Here is a 17,206-nt window from a genome sequence, read left to right as displayed (position 1 = left end):
AAAGAATGAGGATACAACACCAAAACCTGCTGGGTTTTTTTTTTTGTTTGTTTTTTTTTTTTTTTTTTAAGTGCTCAGTGCCCTGTGGTGTGGGCCAGCGAACCCGAGACGTGAAGTGTGTGAGCAACATTGGGGACATGGTGGATGACGAGGAGTGCAACATGAAGCTCCGCCCAAACGACATCGAGAACTGTGACATGGGGCCCTGTGCGAAGAGCTGGTTCCTCACAGAATGGAGCGAAAGGGTGAGTGTGCCACTGGCAGAGATCGGGGGTGGGGTGGGGTGGGGTGGGGGGTGGGATGATAAGCTGTGTCACCGGATTCCCCAGGGGCCCCTCAGAGAGACACACTGGTAGCTCAGAATCCCAATGTCAATTTCTTCCCCAGTGAGACGTCAAGAATGTCTATGGCGAACCAAAGCTCGCCCTGGGAAACCAAAGAGCTTGTAGGGCTTTCTTGCAGATCTCGGGCAAGGGGCTGCCTGCAGGAGTGCAGGTGATCCCAGCACAGCAGCATCGAGGAGACACATGGCAACTTCCCCTTAGCTGCACAGATGGATCCCCTTTGATTACTGACCTCGTCAGGGGTCTATTGCTGTGAAGAGACTCCATAACTATGGTGACCTTTATAAAAAGCAGCGTTTCGTTGGGGCTAGCTTACAGTTTCAGAGGTTTAGTCTACTGTTGTCATGGTGAGGGAGCATGGCAGCACACAGACAGACACATGTGCTGATGGAGAAGTTGAGAGTTCTATATCATCCTCTCTGAGGAATGTGTCAACACTCCAGGGGCCCAGTTGTGACTCTTTGTTTTTTTCTTTTTTTAAGATTTATTTATTATTATGTATACAGTGCCCTGCCTGCATGTACACCTACGCGCAAGAAGAGGGCACCAGATCTCATTATACATTATAGATGGTTGTGAGCCACCATGTGGTTGCGAGCTGGGACTTGAACTCAGGACCTCTGGAAGAGCAGACAGTGCTCTTTATTTTATTTTATTTTATTTTTAGTTTTCGAGACAGGGTTTCTCTGTGTAGCCTTGGCTGTCCTGGACTCACTTTGTAGACCAGGCTGGCCTCGAACTCACAGCGATCCGCCTGCCTCTGCCTCCCAAGTGCTGGTATTAAAGGCATGCGCCACCACGCCCGGCCAGACAGTGCTCTTAACCCCTGAGCCATCTCTCCAGCGCCCGAGACTGACTCTTACAAGCAGGCTCAGCTGATCTGTTAAAGATGGCTGCTGTTTCGCTCAGAGGACCACCAGCTGTAGCACTAGCTTTGACAAAAGGCCAGAGATGAACCAAGTTGATAGACTCCTATGAGGATCAAGGCTCTCTGCAGTTAAGGGTGGGGTGTGAAAAAAAAATTACCTTGCCTCTCCCTAGCATTCCATAGATTGAGGGATGATCTGATAGATTCTGTGCCTGGAGTAAGGTTGACGGCATGCAGGGAATTGCAGCCACCTTCCCTGCGTTTTAGTAGCTAAAAGCATGTTACACTCTAGCCCCAATCCCAGAAGTCTGGCCTTTCTCAGGGTCGAAAATACAGCTGACCATCCCACTCACTAGAGAAGCCAGCAGTCCGTTGACTTCATCTGTCAGAGACAAAAAAAAAAAAAAAAATAGAATTTCTATGAAAGACAGATTCTGGGGTAGATAGAAGAGTCTTCTAGTAGGGTGAAGGCATGAAAGTGGTGAAGATAAGGCTCGTGAGTGGTTGAAATGGTGGATCGCGCATGTCTGTGCCGTGATTTCAAAGAAGGTAGGAGCTAAAGAAATGGCTCAGTGGGTAAAATGACTCTTGCTCAAGCTTGAGACCCCAGCACCCATGTAAAAGCCAGGCATGACATGATGGTGGCATCTGTAACACTAGTTCAGAGGAGCCCATCTGAGCCTGTGAGCTCCGGGTTCTGTGAGTGACTTTGACTCAATAGATAAGGTGTAAGGCCAGACATTGTGGTGCACACCTTTAATCCCAGCACTCAGGAGGGAGAGGCAGGTGGATCTCTGAGTGCTAGGATACCCTGGTCTACTCAGTGAGTTTCAGGCTAGCCAGGGTTATGTAATAAGACCCTTCTTACAAAATAAAAATAAATTAATAAATAAATAAAAGATGGGGAGCAACTGAGGAAGGCACCCATGTTGAACAGTTACGAGAGCCTTAACACTGGACTGTTGCCGGCTCCAGTCGTGCCCCTCATCCGGATGTGGCTTAGGAATTCCAGGTGTGATTGGGACTCTGTCCCTTTTCTGCCTCCCACAGTAGATGTGGCCCATCTTTCAGGAGCACCCCTGGGGAACGGAGAGCAGCTGCGTGTCGCACTGCGTGAGGGGGTGCTCCATCTTCCTGAACTGTTTCTGCTGGCAAGCTTCCAAGACCCGACAAGCTCCTTTCAAATCTAAATCCGCCATGTCCTCCCCAGCCACTGCTGCAATAGAGATGCTCTTCCAGGTCCCCTCACTGGGCCCTGACTTGATCTTTGGCCAACTAAGTGGGTGGAAGGCAGAAGATGAAGTTGTCAGGTGGAAATTACATAGAAAGAAATATATGTAGGAATTGAGAGAGCAATAAATAACATTTGGTTTACTTTTTAAATATTTAGTATCATCATCATCATCATCATCATCATTATTATTATTATTATTATTATTATTATTATTATTATTATTATTATTATTAATCTGTGTGCATGTGTATGGATATCACAAGTATGTGTATATCATGTGTACGTATACGCATAAGTGTATGGATGCCGTGTGTATGTGTGCATGTGGCAGTCATCAGCTCAGTGTAATCAAGTGGACTTCAGAGGCAAATTCTTTGGGTGGAAGGGGGAGCCCTTCTTTCCCCAGAATAAATGATGAGTCTCAGACAGTCATGGTGGAGGGATGGAGTGAGAGAGTCAAGTGTTTATTTCATGAATAAGGCACATTATAAACCTTGGGCAGTGGGAATGTGTTTGAGTCCCTGGGGCTAGGAGTGCCAGGGATACTTCATTTACAGGCAAGAGCAGCACTGTCCTATCATAAGAAGGGGAACACAGCACTTAGTTATCCAACTGGGGGGATCCAGGTACGGAAAAAGGTCATTGGGAGAGCATATATACATACCTACACACACACACACACACACACACACACACACACACACACACAAAATCTTGAGTAACAAAGGAAGGCGTGGGATAGGGAACATCATGTGATTTAGAAGGCTGCAAAGAATATGTTAAAGGGGCAAGCAAGGATGTTTTAGAGGAAAGGGCATTTGAGGCCAGCCCTCAAGATTTTAGTGTTTCCTGGTGAAGGGAAGGGCATCCAGGAAGAGGGAACCATGTGTTCTCAGAGCCTCTCATGTGGTCAGGAGACTACAGCCACGCTGACTCTGTCTGGAACGGAGTGTGGGGTGGAATACTGGAACATAAGTCTAGAAGAATGGGTTGGTCTGGAGCACTTAAAATCAATGACTTAGCGGGGCAGTGGTAGCACATGCCATTAATCCCAGCACTCAGGAAGCAGAGGGAGGCAGATCTCTGTGAGTTCAAGGCCAGCCTGGTCTACAGAGCAAGTTCCAGGACAGCCTGGGATACACAGAGAACCCTGTCTTAAAAAAAAAAAAAAAAAAAAACCTGTCTCAAAAAGCAAAACAAAACAAAACAAAAAATCAAGAAACAAAACAAAAAACAAACACTTGTCCATGAGTAAGTAAAACCATAGAAGCCAAAAGTAATAGATAAGGAGGTGAACTTCTCCTGTCACAAAGTGTGTTGTGTGTGAGAGAAGTTGTCAGCTATCTATAGAGGAAAGAGTTTGAGGGACAGTAAGTCCTGGGCATCATTTGGAAGTATCCCCAGAACCTGCAGGGGCCCCACTAATACGCCTTCCTTCTGTCTTACAGTGCTCAGCAGAGTGTGGGGCTGGAGTGAGGACACGCTCAGTGGTGTGCATGGCCAACCACGTCAGCAGTCTGCCTTTGGAAGGCTGCGGGAACAACAGGCCAGCGGAGGTTACACCTTGTGACAATGGGCCCTGCACAGGCAAGGTGGAGTGGTTCACTGGTAGCTGGAGTCAGGTGAGTGGCCAGAGCTGGGTACATCTGTCTGTCCCTATGGAGGGGTTAGAAACCTGCGAAAGCCACTGTGTTCCTGGTGCCTCACTCAGCCAACAGGTGCGCCCTTCCTGTGTGCTCATGTAAGCATCTTGTTCAGCCAGCAAGACTCAATGTGCACCTACTGTGTGCTCACTTAAGCACTTGAGCTATCTGCAACGAACAAAGCCAATATCTCTGCCTCAGGGAATGACCATGCATAGCCAAGGGCCTGACATACAGCGCATGCAGCAGGCAACCGCCACTGCTGTGTCACTGCCATTAATAAAGCTGGTTTGTCAGTACTTGACAATGTCAGAAGCTTCCATTTAAAAATCTAGACATGGAGCCAGGCGTGGTGGTGCACGCCTTTAATCCCATCACTCAGGAGGCAGAGGCAGGCAGATCTACCTGAGTTTGAAGCCAGCCTGGTCTACGGAGCAAGTTCCAGGATAGCCAAGTCCACACAGAGAAACCCTGTCTTGAAAAACAAAATTAAAACCCTGGATATGGGGCCTGAGAGATGGCTCAATGGGTAAAGCATTTCTTGCACAGCATGAGGACCAGGGTTTAAGCCGGGCGTGGTGGCGCACGCCTATAATCCCAGCACTCGGGAGGCAGAGGCAGGTGGATCGCTGTGAGTTCGAGGCCAGCCTGGCCTACAAAGCGGGTCCAGGATAGCCAAGGCTACATAGAGAAACCCTGTCTCGAAAAACCAAAAAAAAAAAAAAAAAAGAGGACCAGGGTTTAGATTCCCCAGATAATCCCAGGACTTGTCTGTTGAGATGGGAAATGGAGACAGAAGACTCCTTGGGCCTTACAGGCCGGCCAGCCTGGAGAACAGGGTGAACAGCGAGAGACGCTGCCTCAGAGTAGAGTGTGCAGGCCAACATGCAAGCTTGTTGTGACCTCCACACATACACCGTGGTACCTGTTTGTCTGCACTCACACACATATGCACACATATACACACGTACATTATACACACAGATATTTTTGAGGCTGGAAGTGTATGTTGTAAAGATAATAAAGAAACTAAAGTAACTTTAAAATTAATGAGCAAATTTTTCCTTCCTGTTCCAGCATCGGACATGAGCTCCTGAGGAAAGTGTAGAGAGCCTTCCCAGTGACTGCCCCGTCACAGCCCCTACCCCACCCACCCCCGACGCCACTTTGGATTTGAGTTCTTGACCCACTTAGCTCCCAGGGCCTTTTGGCTGAAGGTTGTGATTTGTACATTATTCAGACTCTGGCTTCGTAGAGAATCTTTTTAAGTAGCTTTAAAGACAGAGCTTGATACAACTGGCCAGCGTTTCCCTGTAGCTGACACAGGCCCTTTGGAAAGCAAGTTAACAGCAAAGGGCAGCAGGCAGAAAACGCCATTTGTCTTTGCTCAGTCACCACCCCATGGGTCCGTTTTAAGGAAGAAATCCTCAGCTGGCACAATGACGCGTGCCTTTGGTCCTGGCAGAGGCAGAGGCAGAGGCAGTAGATCTCTGTGAGTTCAAGGACAGCCTGGTCTCCCTACACGGTGAGTTCCAGGAGAGCCAGGGGTACATAGTGAGACCTTGTCTAAAGTAAAAAAATTTTAAAGCAGTTATTCAAAGAAAAAAAAAAAGTTTCTTCAACAGGAGTTCTCATGACCTCAGGGTGTGTTCATTTGTCATTACCCAGTAAAATAACACAAAGCCATGGCAACAGCCAAGCCAAAGTGGTGAGACGCACCTGTAATCCCAACACTGATCATTAGGGTACCAAGGTGCACATAATACAAATATCCGGTTGCAGAATATGAAAATATAAAGCCTGGGGCTGGCGGGCTGTTTGGGAGCTGGCTCACCACTTAAGGGCAGTGCTCTTCTTGCTGAAGACCTGAGTTCGGTTCCTAAAATACCCATGGTGGATCACAACCATCCTTAACTTCAGTTCCAGGGGATCCAGAACCCTCTTCTGGTTCTGTGGGTCCCAGGCACTTATGTGTATACATACATAGATGCAAGTAAAGCACACACACACACACACACACACACACACACACACACACACACATCTGTATGTATTCAGATTAGTTCTGGGGTGCTTCAGTTGGCTGAATACTCACCTAACATGCATGAAGCCCCAGGCTCAACCCTCAGCACTACATGAAATCATGCATGCTATGCCTGCCTATAATCCCAGGATTTGGGATATCACAAGTTCAAGATCATCTTTTACTACATGACAGAGGCCAGCCTGGGCTACATGATACCCTGTCTTGAAAAAAAAAAAAATATATATATATACACATTGAAAATGTATATATACATGTGTGTGTGTGTGTGTGTGTGTGTGTGTGTGTGTGTGTATGTGTGTGTCCATCTTATAATCTCAACCATTTCAATGAATTGTTTTTATGTATACAGCATGGAGAAATTTTTTCTTCTTGAACTTTTAATGTTTTGGTTGATAAAAATCTATAATATTCTAGAGGTTCAGAGAGAATGGGCTGACGTATTTCTAGTACCGCTCTCATGCCCGCCCCTCTTGGACACCAGTGTAACTGAACCCAGCTCTGATCTCATGGGATTCCTAACTAGGTGGGGTACCTTCACCTCCCTGAGTCTGTTTCCTTGCCTTAGCCACAGAGGACAATGCCAACCTCCCTGGCTGTTAGAAGGGGTCTCCTACTTTGCTCTGCTGGTGCTATGATAAAACACTTTGACCAAAACCAAATTGGGGAGGAGAGGGTCCATGTCATCCGATGCTTTTCTCGGTCACAATCCATCCTTAGGTGCAGAATCAGCTACCTTCCTTATATACCCCAGGTCCACCTGCCTAGAGATGGTGCCACCCACAGTGGGCTGGGCCCTCCTACATCAATTAACACTCCAGGAAATGTCCACAGGCCAATCTGATGGAGGCCGTTCCCCAGCTGAAGTTCCCAGGTGTGTCAAGTTGATGGCCAAGGCTAGCCTTCACAGAGGGCTTTGGAAGAGTCAGGTCATTCAGGCTGTCACCCATGGCTAGCTGTGAGAAACAGTCAAAATTAGATTTCTCGGTGTTTATTAATTTTATTTAAGCCATATAAAGGCTATGGCATGCCTTTATCCCTGACCATGTGCCAAGAAGCAGCACAGCAAACATGAAACCGTAAACGGGATGGGAGCAGTGGTGCCAGCCGTGGGAATGCCAGCTCAGCACTGCCTCTCTGGGGAGACATGTAGTAGTGGAGTGGAAAAGACAATGGCCACTCCAGAGGGTCCCCAGAGTGGTGTGGCTGCTGTCACCCTGCAGACATGACCACCACTGCCCCCAGGTCGCTATTTACCATGTCCGTGAGAACCCATGGAGGTGCAGGCCGTGGCCCATATTCTCTCTCTAACCCTGGAGCTCACTAGTTGGCTACACTCGTTGGCCAGCAAGCCCCCAGAATCCAACTGTCTCTGCCTTTCGCACTAAAAGCCACACCCAGCTTTTTACATGGGTGCCGGGGATTTGAACTTGGGTCTTTTCACTTGTGCAGCAAGCATTTTACCCACAGAGCCATATCTCCAGCCCCTATATTCCTTACCAGTGCCTTTGTCAAAATTTTTTTTCTTTTTTTATGTGCGTTCGTGTTTTGCCTGCATGCATGCCTGCCTGTGTGAGAGGGTCAGAACTCCTGGAATTAGAGTTACATACAGATGTGAGCTGCCACGTGGGAATTGAACGTGGGTCCTTTGGAAGAACAGCCAGCGTTCTTAACCACGGAGCCATCTCTCCAGCCCTCAACTTCTATTCTCGTACGCTGGCTTGCTCTTTTACATGCATCTCAGTGGAAGAACTGAGAAGTCTCTCCATGAGCATATTTTCTTGCCCTTTGCATCATGCGACATGCATCTGTCTCTGCTTCTTCTCCAGTGTTCTGTCGAGTGTGGCAGTGGGACACAGCAGAGGGAGGTGATCTGTGTGAGGAAGAACGCAGACGCCTTTGAAGTGCTAGACCCTTATGAGTGTTCGTTCCTGGAGAAGCCCCCAAGCCAGCAAGCCTGCCACCTCAAGCCTTGTGGGGCTAAGTGGTTTAGCACGGAATGGAGCATGGTAAGTCACCGTGGTCTGTGGACGGCTCCAGGCAGGGTCCTGGGCTGAGCCCATGAAGAGATGCTATATTCCCTGCGGCATCTATTCTAGGTAGTCACAGCGAGGGAGACCCAGCACAGCTGGGGAACCCTGGAGCTTGAAGATTTGGGGTTTCTACATGGAAGTGTTCATAATGCAATGGTTCTCGAGCTTCGGGGTGGAAAGTCTTGCTTGAAAAGACTAATTCTGAGTCCCCTCCTAGTGTTAGCTCTGTTTCTTAACAACTAAACTTTGTTATACAACCCAGCTAGCTTACACAAGAGGGAAAAAAGCTTAAAGGGAAAAAAGAGTGAACCTTCTGGTATCCGTTCTACAGGACGGGTCCCTAGGTGTCTCTGGTCTGCACACTGGTCTGGCCTGTTCGCTGATCCTTTTCCCATGTGCTCAAGCCTGGTCTCAACCTGCTGCTCCTCTCTGTCCTCTTTGCCTGCCTGTCTCTCACGTGCAAGGGGCAGTCTCCCTCTCCCACTGAAGATCAATTAGAAACACAATAGTCCAGGTGGAGTTCCTTGGTCCCCTTCCTGAATTCCTGGCCCAGGATGGCTCCACCCAGTCTATCTCAAGCTTAATCTCAGGGAGTATCCATGGTGTGTCCAAGGGCAAAGCCTGCCAAGACTGCTTTCACCTGTGACAAAGCTTACAATCCTTCCCACATCCTAGCTATAAAACAAGATGCAGGTGTCCTTGGGCTGAATTTTGACAGACATTGCTGCAGAAAATGGTGGTTTGAAGGGACTCGGATACTGTTAGAAGTACTGCATTGTAAGCTGGGTACCACCACATGCACCAGACGGAGACAAGAGGAACCCTGCAGCTCACTGGCTAGCCAGGCTAGCTGAAATGGTGAGCTTCAGCTTCAGTGAGAGATCCTTGCTCAAAAATTAAAATGGAGGGCTAGGCACGGTGGCGCACACCTTTAATCCCAGTAGTCAGAGGGTAGCAATCTCTGAGTTCAAGCCTGCTCTACATAACAAGTACCAGGACAGCCAGGGCTACATAGAAAGACTACCTCAAAAGTAATTAAGTAAATAAAGTAGAGAGAAAATTGGAAAAGAAAGCTACCATCAACCTCTGGCCTACACATGTGCACACATACCCGCAAACACATGCCCCTTCATATACACACAAACATGCACACTAAAGTGCCACATTATGCAATGAACTTATAAGTTGTCTTTTAGCTAGCTGGCCATGGTGGTGCAGACCTTTAATCCCAGTACTCAGGAGGCAGAGGCAGGTGAATCTCTGTGAGTTCAAGACCAACCTGATCTACAAAAGCAAGTTCAAGGACAGCCAAGGCTATTATCCAGAGAAACCCTGTCTCAAAAAAAAAAAACCTAGTAATAATAATGATGATGATAATAATAATCTTTTGAAATTTTTCTCCCAGCCGGGTGGTGTTGGTGCACACCTTTATTCCCAGCACTCAGGAGGCAGAGACAGGCAGATCGCTGTGAGTTCAAGGCCAACCTGGTCTACAAAGTGAGTCCAGGACAGTCAAGGCTACACAGAGAACCCCTGTCTTGGGAAAAAAAAAAATCTCTCCCAGTTCTGCCCACTGAAAGAGCCTAGAAACCAGACAGACCCAAGTAGCAAAGGACTTCCTCCCAGCCAGGGTGCAGCTTTGATTGACCCTAGCAGGAGCCATGGCTGCTTCATAAGCTACCCTGGAAGACACACACCAGCACAAGAAAGCCCTCAAACCCAGCTGGGTCGATGTCCAGAAGAGTCTGGAGGCAGCTTTACAAGATTCCTGCTGACCATGGATGGGGCCAGCTTGCACATCAGCAGAAGTAGCTACAGAGGAATCAAACATGTTGTGTGTTTAAGCCCATGTATTCATAATAAGTTAGAGATAATTTTAAGAATCCCGAACACGGGTTGAAATGGTAGAACCGCGTCATTCTGAAAGGGCTGGGCTCTAACACTGTCTTCAGAGCTAGTGACTGTGGAGACAGGATTCGTAAACATTGGATCCTACTCAGGATTGAAGCGTCACCATTTTACACCACCAGATGAACTACATAGTTTGAGACATTGCATGCCACTGGCTGCTGACATCCCCAAAAGAGAGACGACCACAGGACCCTGTGGCTCGGGCTTTGCTGAGACCTCCTGTAGATCCAACCAGCAGATTCTGGGAACGAGAGAAAACAGGAATGTGTTAAAATATGCTATGGGGACCCAGCAATTAAGACAGGGACAGGTCCAGAGCAAATGACTCTCGGTTCCTTCACCAAAATGTAATACCTGTACATGCGTGAATTTCCATTTCCGTTTGCTACTTTTACTCACCCCCTCCTGTCCCTACTGAGCCTCTTACTCTCAATGAGTCCCGCCTCCTGTTTCCATACCTGGCCTGCGTGTTTGCTTGAGGCCCATTGAGTTTGATAAAGGATTGCTTGCATGAACATGGGGTGTGGGGGAGGGGCAATTTTATCAGTGCCTGCCCCTCCCCCAGCAACCCTCAACTGAGGACAGCTCCTTAGAGAGGGGTGGGACCTCCTGAATCCCTTCCCCATCTGAGGGACTGGTGCTGGGGTCCTCTTGTAGAGGCCTCCTGTGGGTACCCTCAAACATCTAATTGTCCTGCCTCTATCCCCCAAGGGCTGGGCTACCAGGCTTGCGCTGGCACGCCCAGTTTCTGTGGTGCTGTAATGGATTCAGGCAAGCGCCCTGGCCTCCCTCCGTCGTGCAGGGATCTGACAAGCTGCTGAGAAATCTGGCATTTCCCTCTTTTTGCCACACAGTGCTCCAAGAGCTGTCAAGGCGGGTTCCGGGTACGGGAAGTCCGGTGCCTGTCAGATGACATGACCCCTGGTAGCCTCTGCGACCCCCAGCTGAAACCAGAAGAGAGAGAATCTTGTAATCCTCAGGACTGTGTCCCTGAAGTTGGTGAGTTCGGGTTGTCACCTGGAGAAAAGGGCCAGGGCGAAAACAGCTCCGCAGCTCTCTCTGTGACCTTGTGCATGGCGTGGCACAGTGTGTGTGTGTGTGTGTGTGTGTGTGTGTGTGTGTGTGTGTGTGTGTGTGTGTGTGTGTGTGTGTGTGTGTGTGTGTGTGTGTGTTGGGGGCGAGGGCCAGGGTACTTTGACTGTTCCAGCTTCATAGTTTAGATTCCGGCCCTCTGGGATGTCCTCTGAGTTTCATAACGCAGGCTCACGGCCTGGACATTTTTAGCAGCTTTAACTTTCACAGAGTCATTGAGATATATCAAAGGTTATCAAGTCTTGTTTATATATTCTGTCTGTAAACCTCATAACTTCCTTTTCTTCTCTTTTATTGGATTTTATGTTAGAAGTGAAATCGTTTTTTTCCTCCCTTGAAAAGATACCATAGCTAAATCTAGAAGACTAACCAGAGTGGTTTTTCTAGAAATGTCATGGACTGGGGCTCCGGGTTAGAATGCTCGTCCACCATGTACAGAGCTCTGTTCCCCGACGCCACGTACATCAGGCACAGTGGTGAGTGCCTGTAATCCCAGCACCCCAGGCCTGAGGCAGGAGGATCAGATCAAGATCATCTCCTACATACCAAGGCCTGTTTCAAAAACAGAGCCCCTCTTACACCTTATTAGTGAGAAACCTCTGGCAAGCGTGCGTTGGCCGAGAGACGGGCTTCAGAACACACGAACCGGTTATGGCAGCCACCCCTTGCTCCGAAATCCATGCAATCAATTCCAAGGGGTCAGCAATTTTAACCATCTTTAATTACCCCTGTCTGTGTGCCTGAGACAACTTTCTTCTTTGATGTCTTATTTTAATGCAACCTTTTAAAAAGCAACTCGAGGAACAACTGACGATCCAAATTTAAATCACTTCAACTGTGGGTTGCCAAGGCAAATAAATAAATAGCTCGTGTGCATGAGCCAGACATGGGAATTCTGTCAATATTTATTTTGAAGCCTCCTGCCTGCAGAATCCTTTAAATGGATTATAAAACATTTTCCTAAGATGCGTTTCAAGTCTTTTCTCACATCTCTTCTTCCTTACCTTGTTCTTCCTCCTCCTATTACTCCTTTTGCTCCTCCTCCATCTTCTTTCCTTATTTATTTTAAGATAGTCTCTCACTGGCCCATGACTGCTACATAGCCTGGCTAGCCAGCAAACTTCAGAGACCCACCTGTCCAGCCCTCCCACTCTGGGATCACAGGCATGCACTACATGCCCCATTCCTTCATGCGGGTCCTGGGGCTCGATCTCAGGTATTAACGCTTGCATCATAACCACTCTACCACATGAGCCGTCTTCCCAGCCTTCAGGCGATGTCAGTCAAAATCCATACAGGATTTTTTTTTTTAATTGGATGTATTGAGTATGAAGTGGATATACCAGATAGTTTATATCGGATAAGAGTAAGGTATAGCCAGGACAATTTTGAGGATAGATGGTGTTGGCGGGCTTATCCTGCCACAAATCAAGGCGTGCTGGCACAGGGGGAGGTGAACAGCTAAAAGTATACAATAGAAAGTCCCAAAATAAACCAAAGATGCTTGATACTTGATGGAGTTAGCATAGGAGTCTGGGGAAAGAATGACACTTTAAATGATAATGAAACAGCTCAAATGTGATTAGGTATATAAAGAAACAGTAAAATTAAATCCATACCTCTCAACACACACACACACACACACACACACGCATACACGCATGGACATCACCATCACCACCACAGTTACCAGTTCCTGGTGAATTAGAGAAATATAAATGTAATCAGAAAACTTAAACTTTAAGAAAAGAGTTTGAGGGATTTTTTTTTTTTATCCTAGAGTAGGGAAGAATTTCTTAAATGAAAACCCCAGATTGCTTACAAGGAAAAATACTATAATACCAATAACTAGGTGTGGTGGCCACACGCCTTTAATCCCAACACTCAGGAGGCAGAGAGGCAGGTGGACCTCTGTGAGTTTGAGACCAGCCTGTACTGCAAACCAAGCCCAGGACAGGCTACATAGAGAAACCATGTCTGAAAAAAAAAAAAAAAAGTCAAGGGTCTGCTTATCACATGACAATATAAAAGAAGTGCCAAGAAGATCTACAAGCCTAAAAGAAGAAACTTGCAACACAGGGACCAGCAAAGATTCTGATCTTTTGCATAGAGAACTTGGTGAGCCCACAAGAAGAGCTGCTCCCAGCAAAGGGGACCTGTGTGGCACACACCGATACAGTGTTATACCTCAACCCCGGATAGTTTAGCATTCCCTAGGCAGCGCAGGGTGAGGGATAGTTCTGCTTAAGGGGGGGGGGGTGGCACGAGGGTGAGCTTGCCTAACACACACAGCTAGCTCCCTGAGACTGGTCTCTAGCACAGCGTAAGCCAGGTATGGGGGCACACATCTGGAATCATCCCCTGGCACCGGGAGATGGAGGCAGGAGGATCAGGACTTCAAGGTCATTCACCAGCATTAAGGCCAGATGAAGCTACATGAGACCGTGTCTTCTTCCCACCCTCCTGCCAAAAGAAAAAAAAAAAAAAAAAGAGGAATTCTGCTGTTCTGCCAAGAGAAATACAAATAGCTTCATATAGTTTGGAGGCAGCCATCACATCTAATAAGGCTGCATGTGTGTTAAAACCCAGAAAGAAGACAAAAATTTTTGCTTAAAAGATCATTACTTATAACAGGAAAAATGTAAACAAGTATCTACCAATGGAAAATGCATACATTATATATTTACATGGATACCCTCCCCAGTAACAAAAGTGAATGCGTAAATTCAACATTGGCCAAGACGTGTATGTAATCTCTACATTTTCTTAAGTTAGGTGCCACATGGGTAAGGACACTGTCATATACAATTCCAGTCTGAGGACATGTTCAGGGACCAGGGGAGACGGCTCAGTAGGTAAGGTGCTTGCTGTGCCAGCCTTGGGATCTGAGCTTGGATCCACAGCAACCACATTAAATCTGGGTGCAGTGGCGCATGCCTGTCGGCCCGGCCCTCCGGAAGTGCAGACAGGAGGCTCCCTGGGCTTGCTGGCTAGCCAACCACTGAGGTCCTGGTTCAGCGGCCAGGAAACTAGGTGGAGGGAGAGGCCGAGTGAGGCCCTAGCCATGCATAGCCAAGGTGCTGTGTATTGATATTAATGGTGACCGGGAGGGGTCACTCTCTTCAGTGGGGTAGCCACCGTACGGTGCCAATGACTTGGTAAGGAACCCTACGCCCTTGCCCACGCAAGTTTAACAAGACAGAAAAATAGATGAATCCCAGGTGCCCTCTATGACCTTTTTCTCCTTTCTCCGTAGTTCTTTATGGGAAGAAACCCTCAGGTTTGGTGTTCACCGTTGCGGGCCAGTCTCTTCATCACAAGCATGGTTTTGTTATTATGTGTGGGAGGCAGGGTCTCACTAGGCTGCCTTGCCTGACCTTGAACTCCTATGCTTTCTGCTTTAGCCTCCCAGGCGCTGGGATTACAAGCACACCCATAATCCGAGGGTATTCTTGAATATGTATTGTGTATGTGTATGTGTGTGTGTGTGTGTGTGTGTGTGTGTGTGTGTGTGTGTACATACATATATGCTTGTGTGTGGAGGACAAAGTCATCAGATATCTTCCTCAACTGCTCCTCCACTTATTTCTCAGATGTCTTTTTTTTCTTTATTATTCTTTGACAAGCTCATATGCATATCAAATATTTGGGCATCATTTTCACACCCTCATTGTCTTCTCTCAACCCTTCATACTTCTACGGAGCCCTAACAGTCCCTCCCTGACATCTCTGACATCCTCTGGTCTCTGCATGTACTCACTCAGGCTCATACAGACACACATAGACCCCCACATAATACACCCATACACACATGCATACACACATACATACACACATGCATACATACATACATACACACATATATACACACATGAATACACACATGCATACACACATACATACACACATACATGCACATACCCACATACATATATACATGCACACATGCATACCCACATGCACACATACACACATACATACATACACACATACATGCACCCATACACACATACACACACGCACACACACACACATACTTTCACATACATACACCCCCACATACCTATGTTGTTAATTTTAAAGTATGGCCTAATAACTGTTTATTATTAGGCTTATAGTTATTATGGTGGTATTACCTAACCCACCTTTACAATCAATAAAGACACAGACACCCGATGAATGTTATAATAGCCTATTCTCACTGGGCAAGGCACACATCGCCTCCATCCCATGCCACCTGCTTGTAATAACTTCCGTTTGGGCTGCCTCCCATCCGTCATCCCCAAACACTTGCTAAGGCTGTTCATCTGGGCCGTTTCTTTCCGTGTGCAACTTCAGAGTTCCTCCTCTGTGGCCACACGGATCTTTCCAATCCCGTGGCGACTCTCCTCCTTCTCCCTCCTCTGGTACCTTCTGCTTCTCCTTCCCAAGATCCTCCTCTCCTCAAAGCTCCGCCCCCTTCTGCCTTGCCCAAGGTGTAGGCCTTTTATTCAGCCAATCAGGGAGGCAAGGTTACACTGCCACACTAGATCTTGGCAGCAACCAGATCTTGGGAGCCAGTAATTAGCATCAAAATACATAGTACCAGACGAACCTCCAATACCCGTTCATAATACATCCCACGTACGTGTACACACACACACACACACACACACACACACACACACACACACACACACAAGCAGGGCCCGGGAAAGTGCTGTGTCACTACCTTTTCTCTATCTGCTGGTCCCAGCTGCCTCTGGGGCTCAGGGGTCTCCTCCGCTCTCTCCCACTGCAGACGAAAACTGCAAGGATAAGTACTACAACTGCAACGTGGTGGTCCAGGCGCGCCTCTGCGTCTACAACTACTACAAGACCGCCTGCTGTGCCTCTTGCACCCGAGTGGCCAACAGACACACGGGCTTCTCGGGGAGCCGATAACACCCCTGCCCACCTGGCTGGTGGCTACTCCACTGGGGACCCCAACTTTCACCTTCATGAAGCGTGCCGCATGGTACCCAGGAAGTTAGAAAGGCACGGCTGACCCTTTGAGCATCGCTCCGTCCTGATGACTCACTCCCTTCCTTGGTTGGGACCTGGCGCCTGCTGAGGGTGCCTACTGAAAGTCAAGTAGTGCGGCTCTCATCCTAACTTCAGGCTTGCTGCTGTCCAAGTCAGCAGCTAGACCACTGACCAAACACAGCCTCCTTTCTGGTGCTACCGGCCTGTCCAAAGTTAGCACCTCTTCAGAAAGTAGAGGACAGCAACGCATCCTACAGCAGCGACAAGCCTTGCAGAGACCTATTGTACCCCTGTTACCTCAGCCCAGCTGTGCCTGTTGCCATTCTTAAAGACAATAGACTGTTTCCTGCCTTGGGACAGAGGTATCACCCAACCGTGTGCTTTTAAGTTTAGCAGGCATACACGCTCAGACAGTAGCTCACTGGAGGCTGCAGTACCCCCAAAACGGTTGCAGGGGGTGAATATGTACTCCCGCTTTACAAGGAAAGTCAGGTTCAGCTCAGGTAACTGACTTGCCATTTTGTGGCAGGGCCAAGTGCCTACCTACCCCAGATGGCTGAGCATAGCCCTCACCCCACAGCACCTCCAGTGACCAGCCTGGGGTCAGTCCAGAGCCCATAGTCTAAAGGATGCATGGGGCTTCCTACCTGACCAGGAGGCTGAGAAGTTTTGCATTCTGTGAACAGAGCCCAGGCTTCCGGAGGCCTTCCTCTGTCCCCAAGGGCTGCCTCAGCTGATTGCTTAGTTCTTTCAAGACGTCTGCATTCCTGTCCCCACTTCCCTCAGTCTCAGCCCCTGCTGACAGTGCCCTGGGGTGTTTGCTAAGTTCTATTCTTGACAAAACTGTCCCACAAGACAAGAAAGCCACAGGGTGAGTTGGGCAGTTGCCGGGGATTCTCTGGGCCACTCTGGAGCCGGGACAAATTCCCAAACCCCACAGGCTGTTGTCCCACCATCTCTCCTAGGTGGAAAACCAAGCCAGTATCCCAGCAACATCTCCACGGTGCAATAGAAAGGGCCCTATTTGGGCCTT

General features: G+C 48.1%; 1 protein-coding gene across 1 annotated transcript in view; it reads left to right on the top strand.

Moving 5' to 3' along the window:
- Thsd4 (thrombospondin type 1 domain containing 4) overlaps positions 1–16,103 on the top strand; it is a 176,484-nt gene extending 160,381 nt beyond the window's left edge. The window contains exons 8-12 of the mRNA XM_051156574.1: positions 72–245; positions 3,895–4,068; positions 7,963–8,142; positions 10,932–11,076; positions 15,950–16,103. Coding sequence (XP_051012531.1) covers positions 72–245; positions 3,895–4,068; positions 7,963–8,142; positions 10,932–11,076; positions 15,950–16,092 — 816 coding nt within the window. The 3' untranslated portion in view covers positions 16,093–16,103. The remainder of the gene's footprint in view (positions 1–71; positions 246–3,894; positions 4,069–7,962; positions 8,143–10,931; positions 11,077–15,949) is intronic.
- The last annotated feature ends 1,103 nt before the right edge of the window (positions 16,104–17,206 follow it).

This window comes from Acomys russatus, chromosome 14, assembly GCF_903995435.1.
Source record: "Acomys russatus chromosome 14, mAcoRus1.1, whole genome shotgun sequence".
In the NCBI taxonomy this organism is placed as follows: Eukaryota; Metazoa; Chordata; class Mammalia; order Rodentia; family Muridae; genus Acomys; species Acomys russatus.
This window is presented reverse-complemented; position numbering and strand designations above follow the sequence as displayed.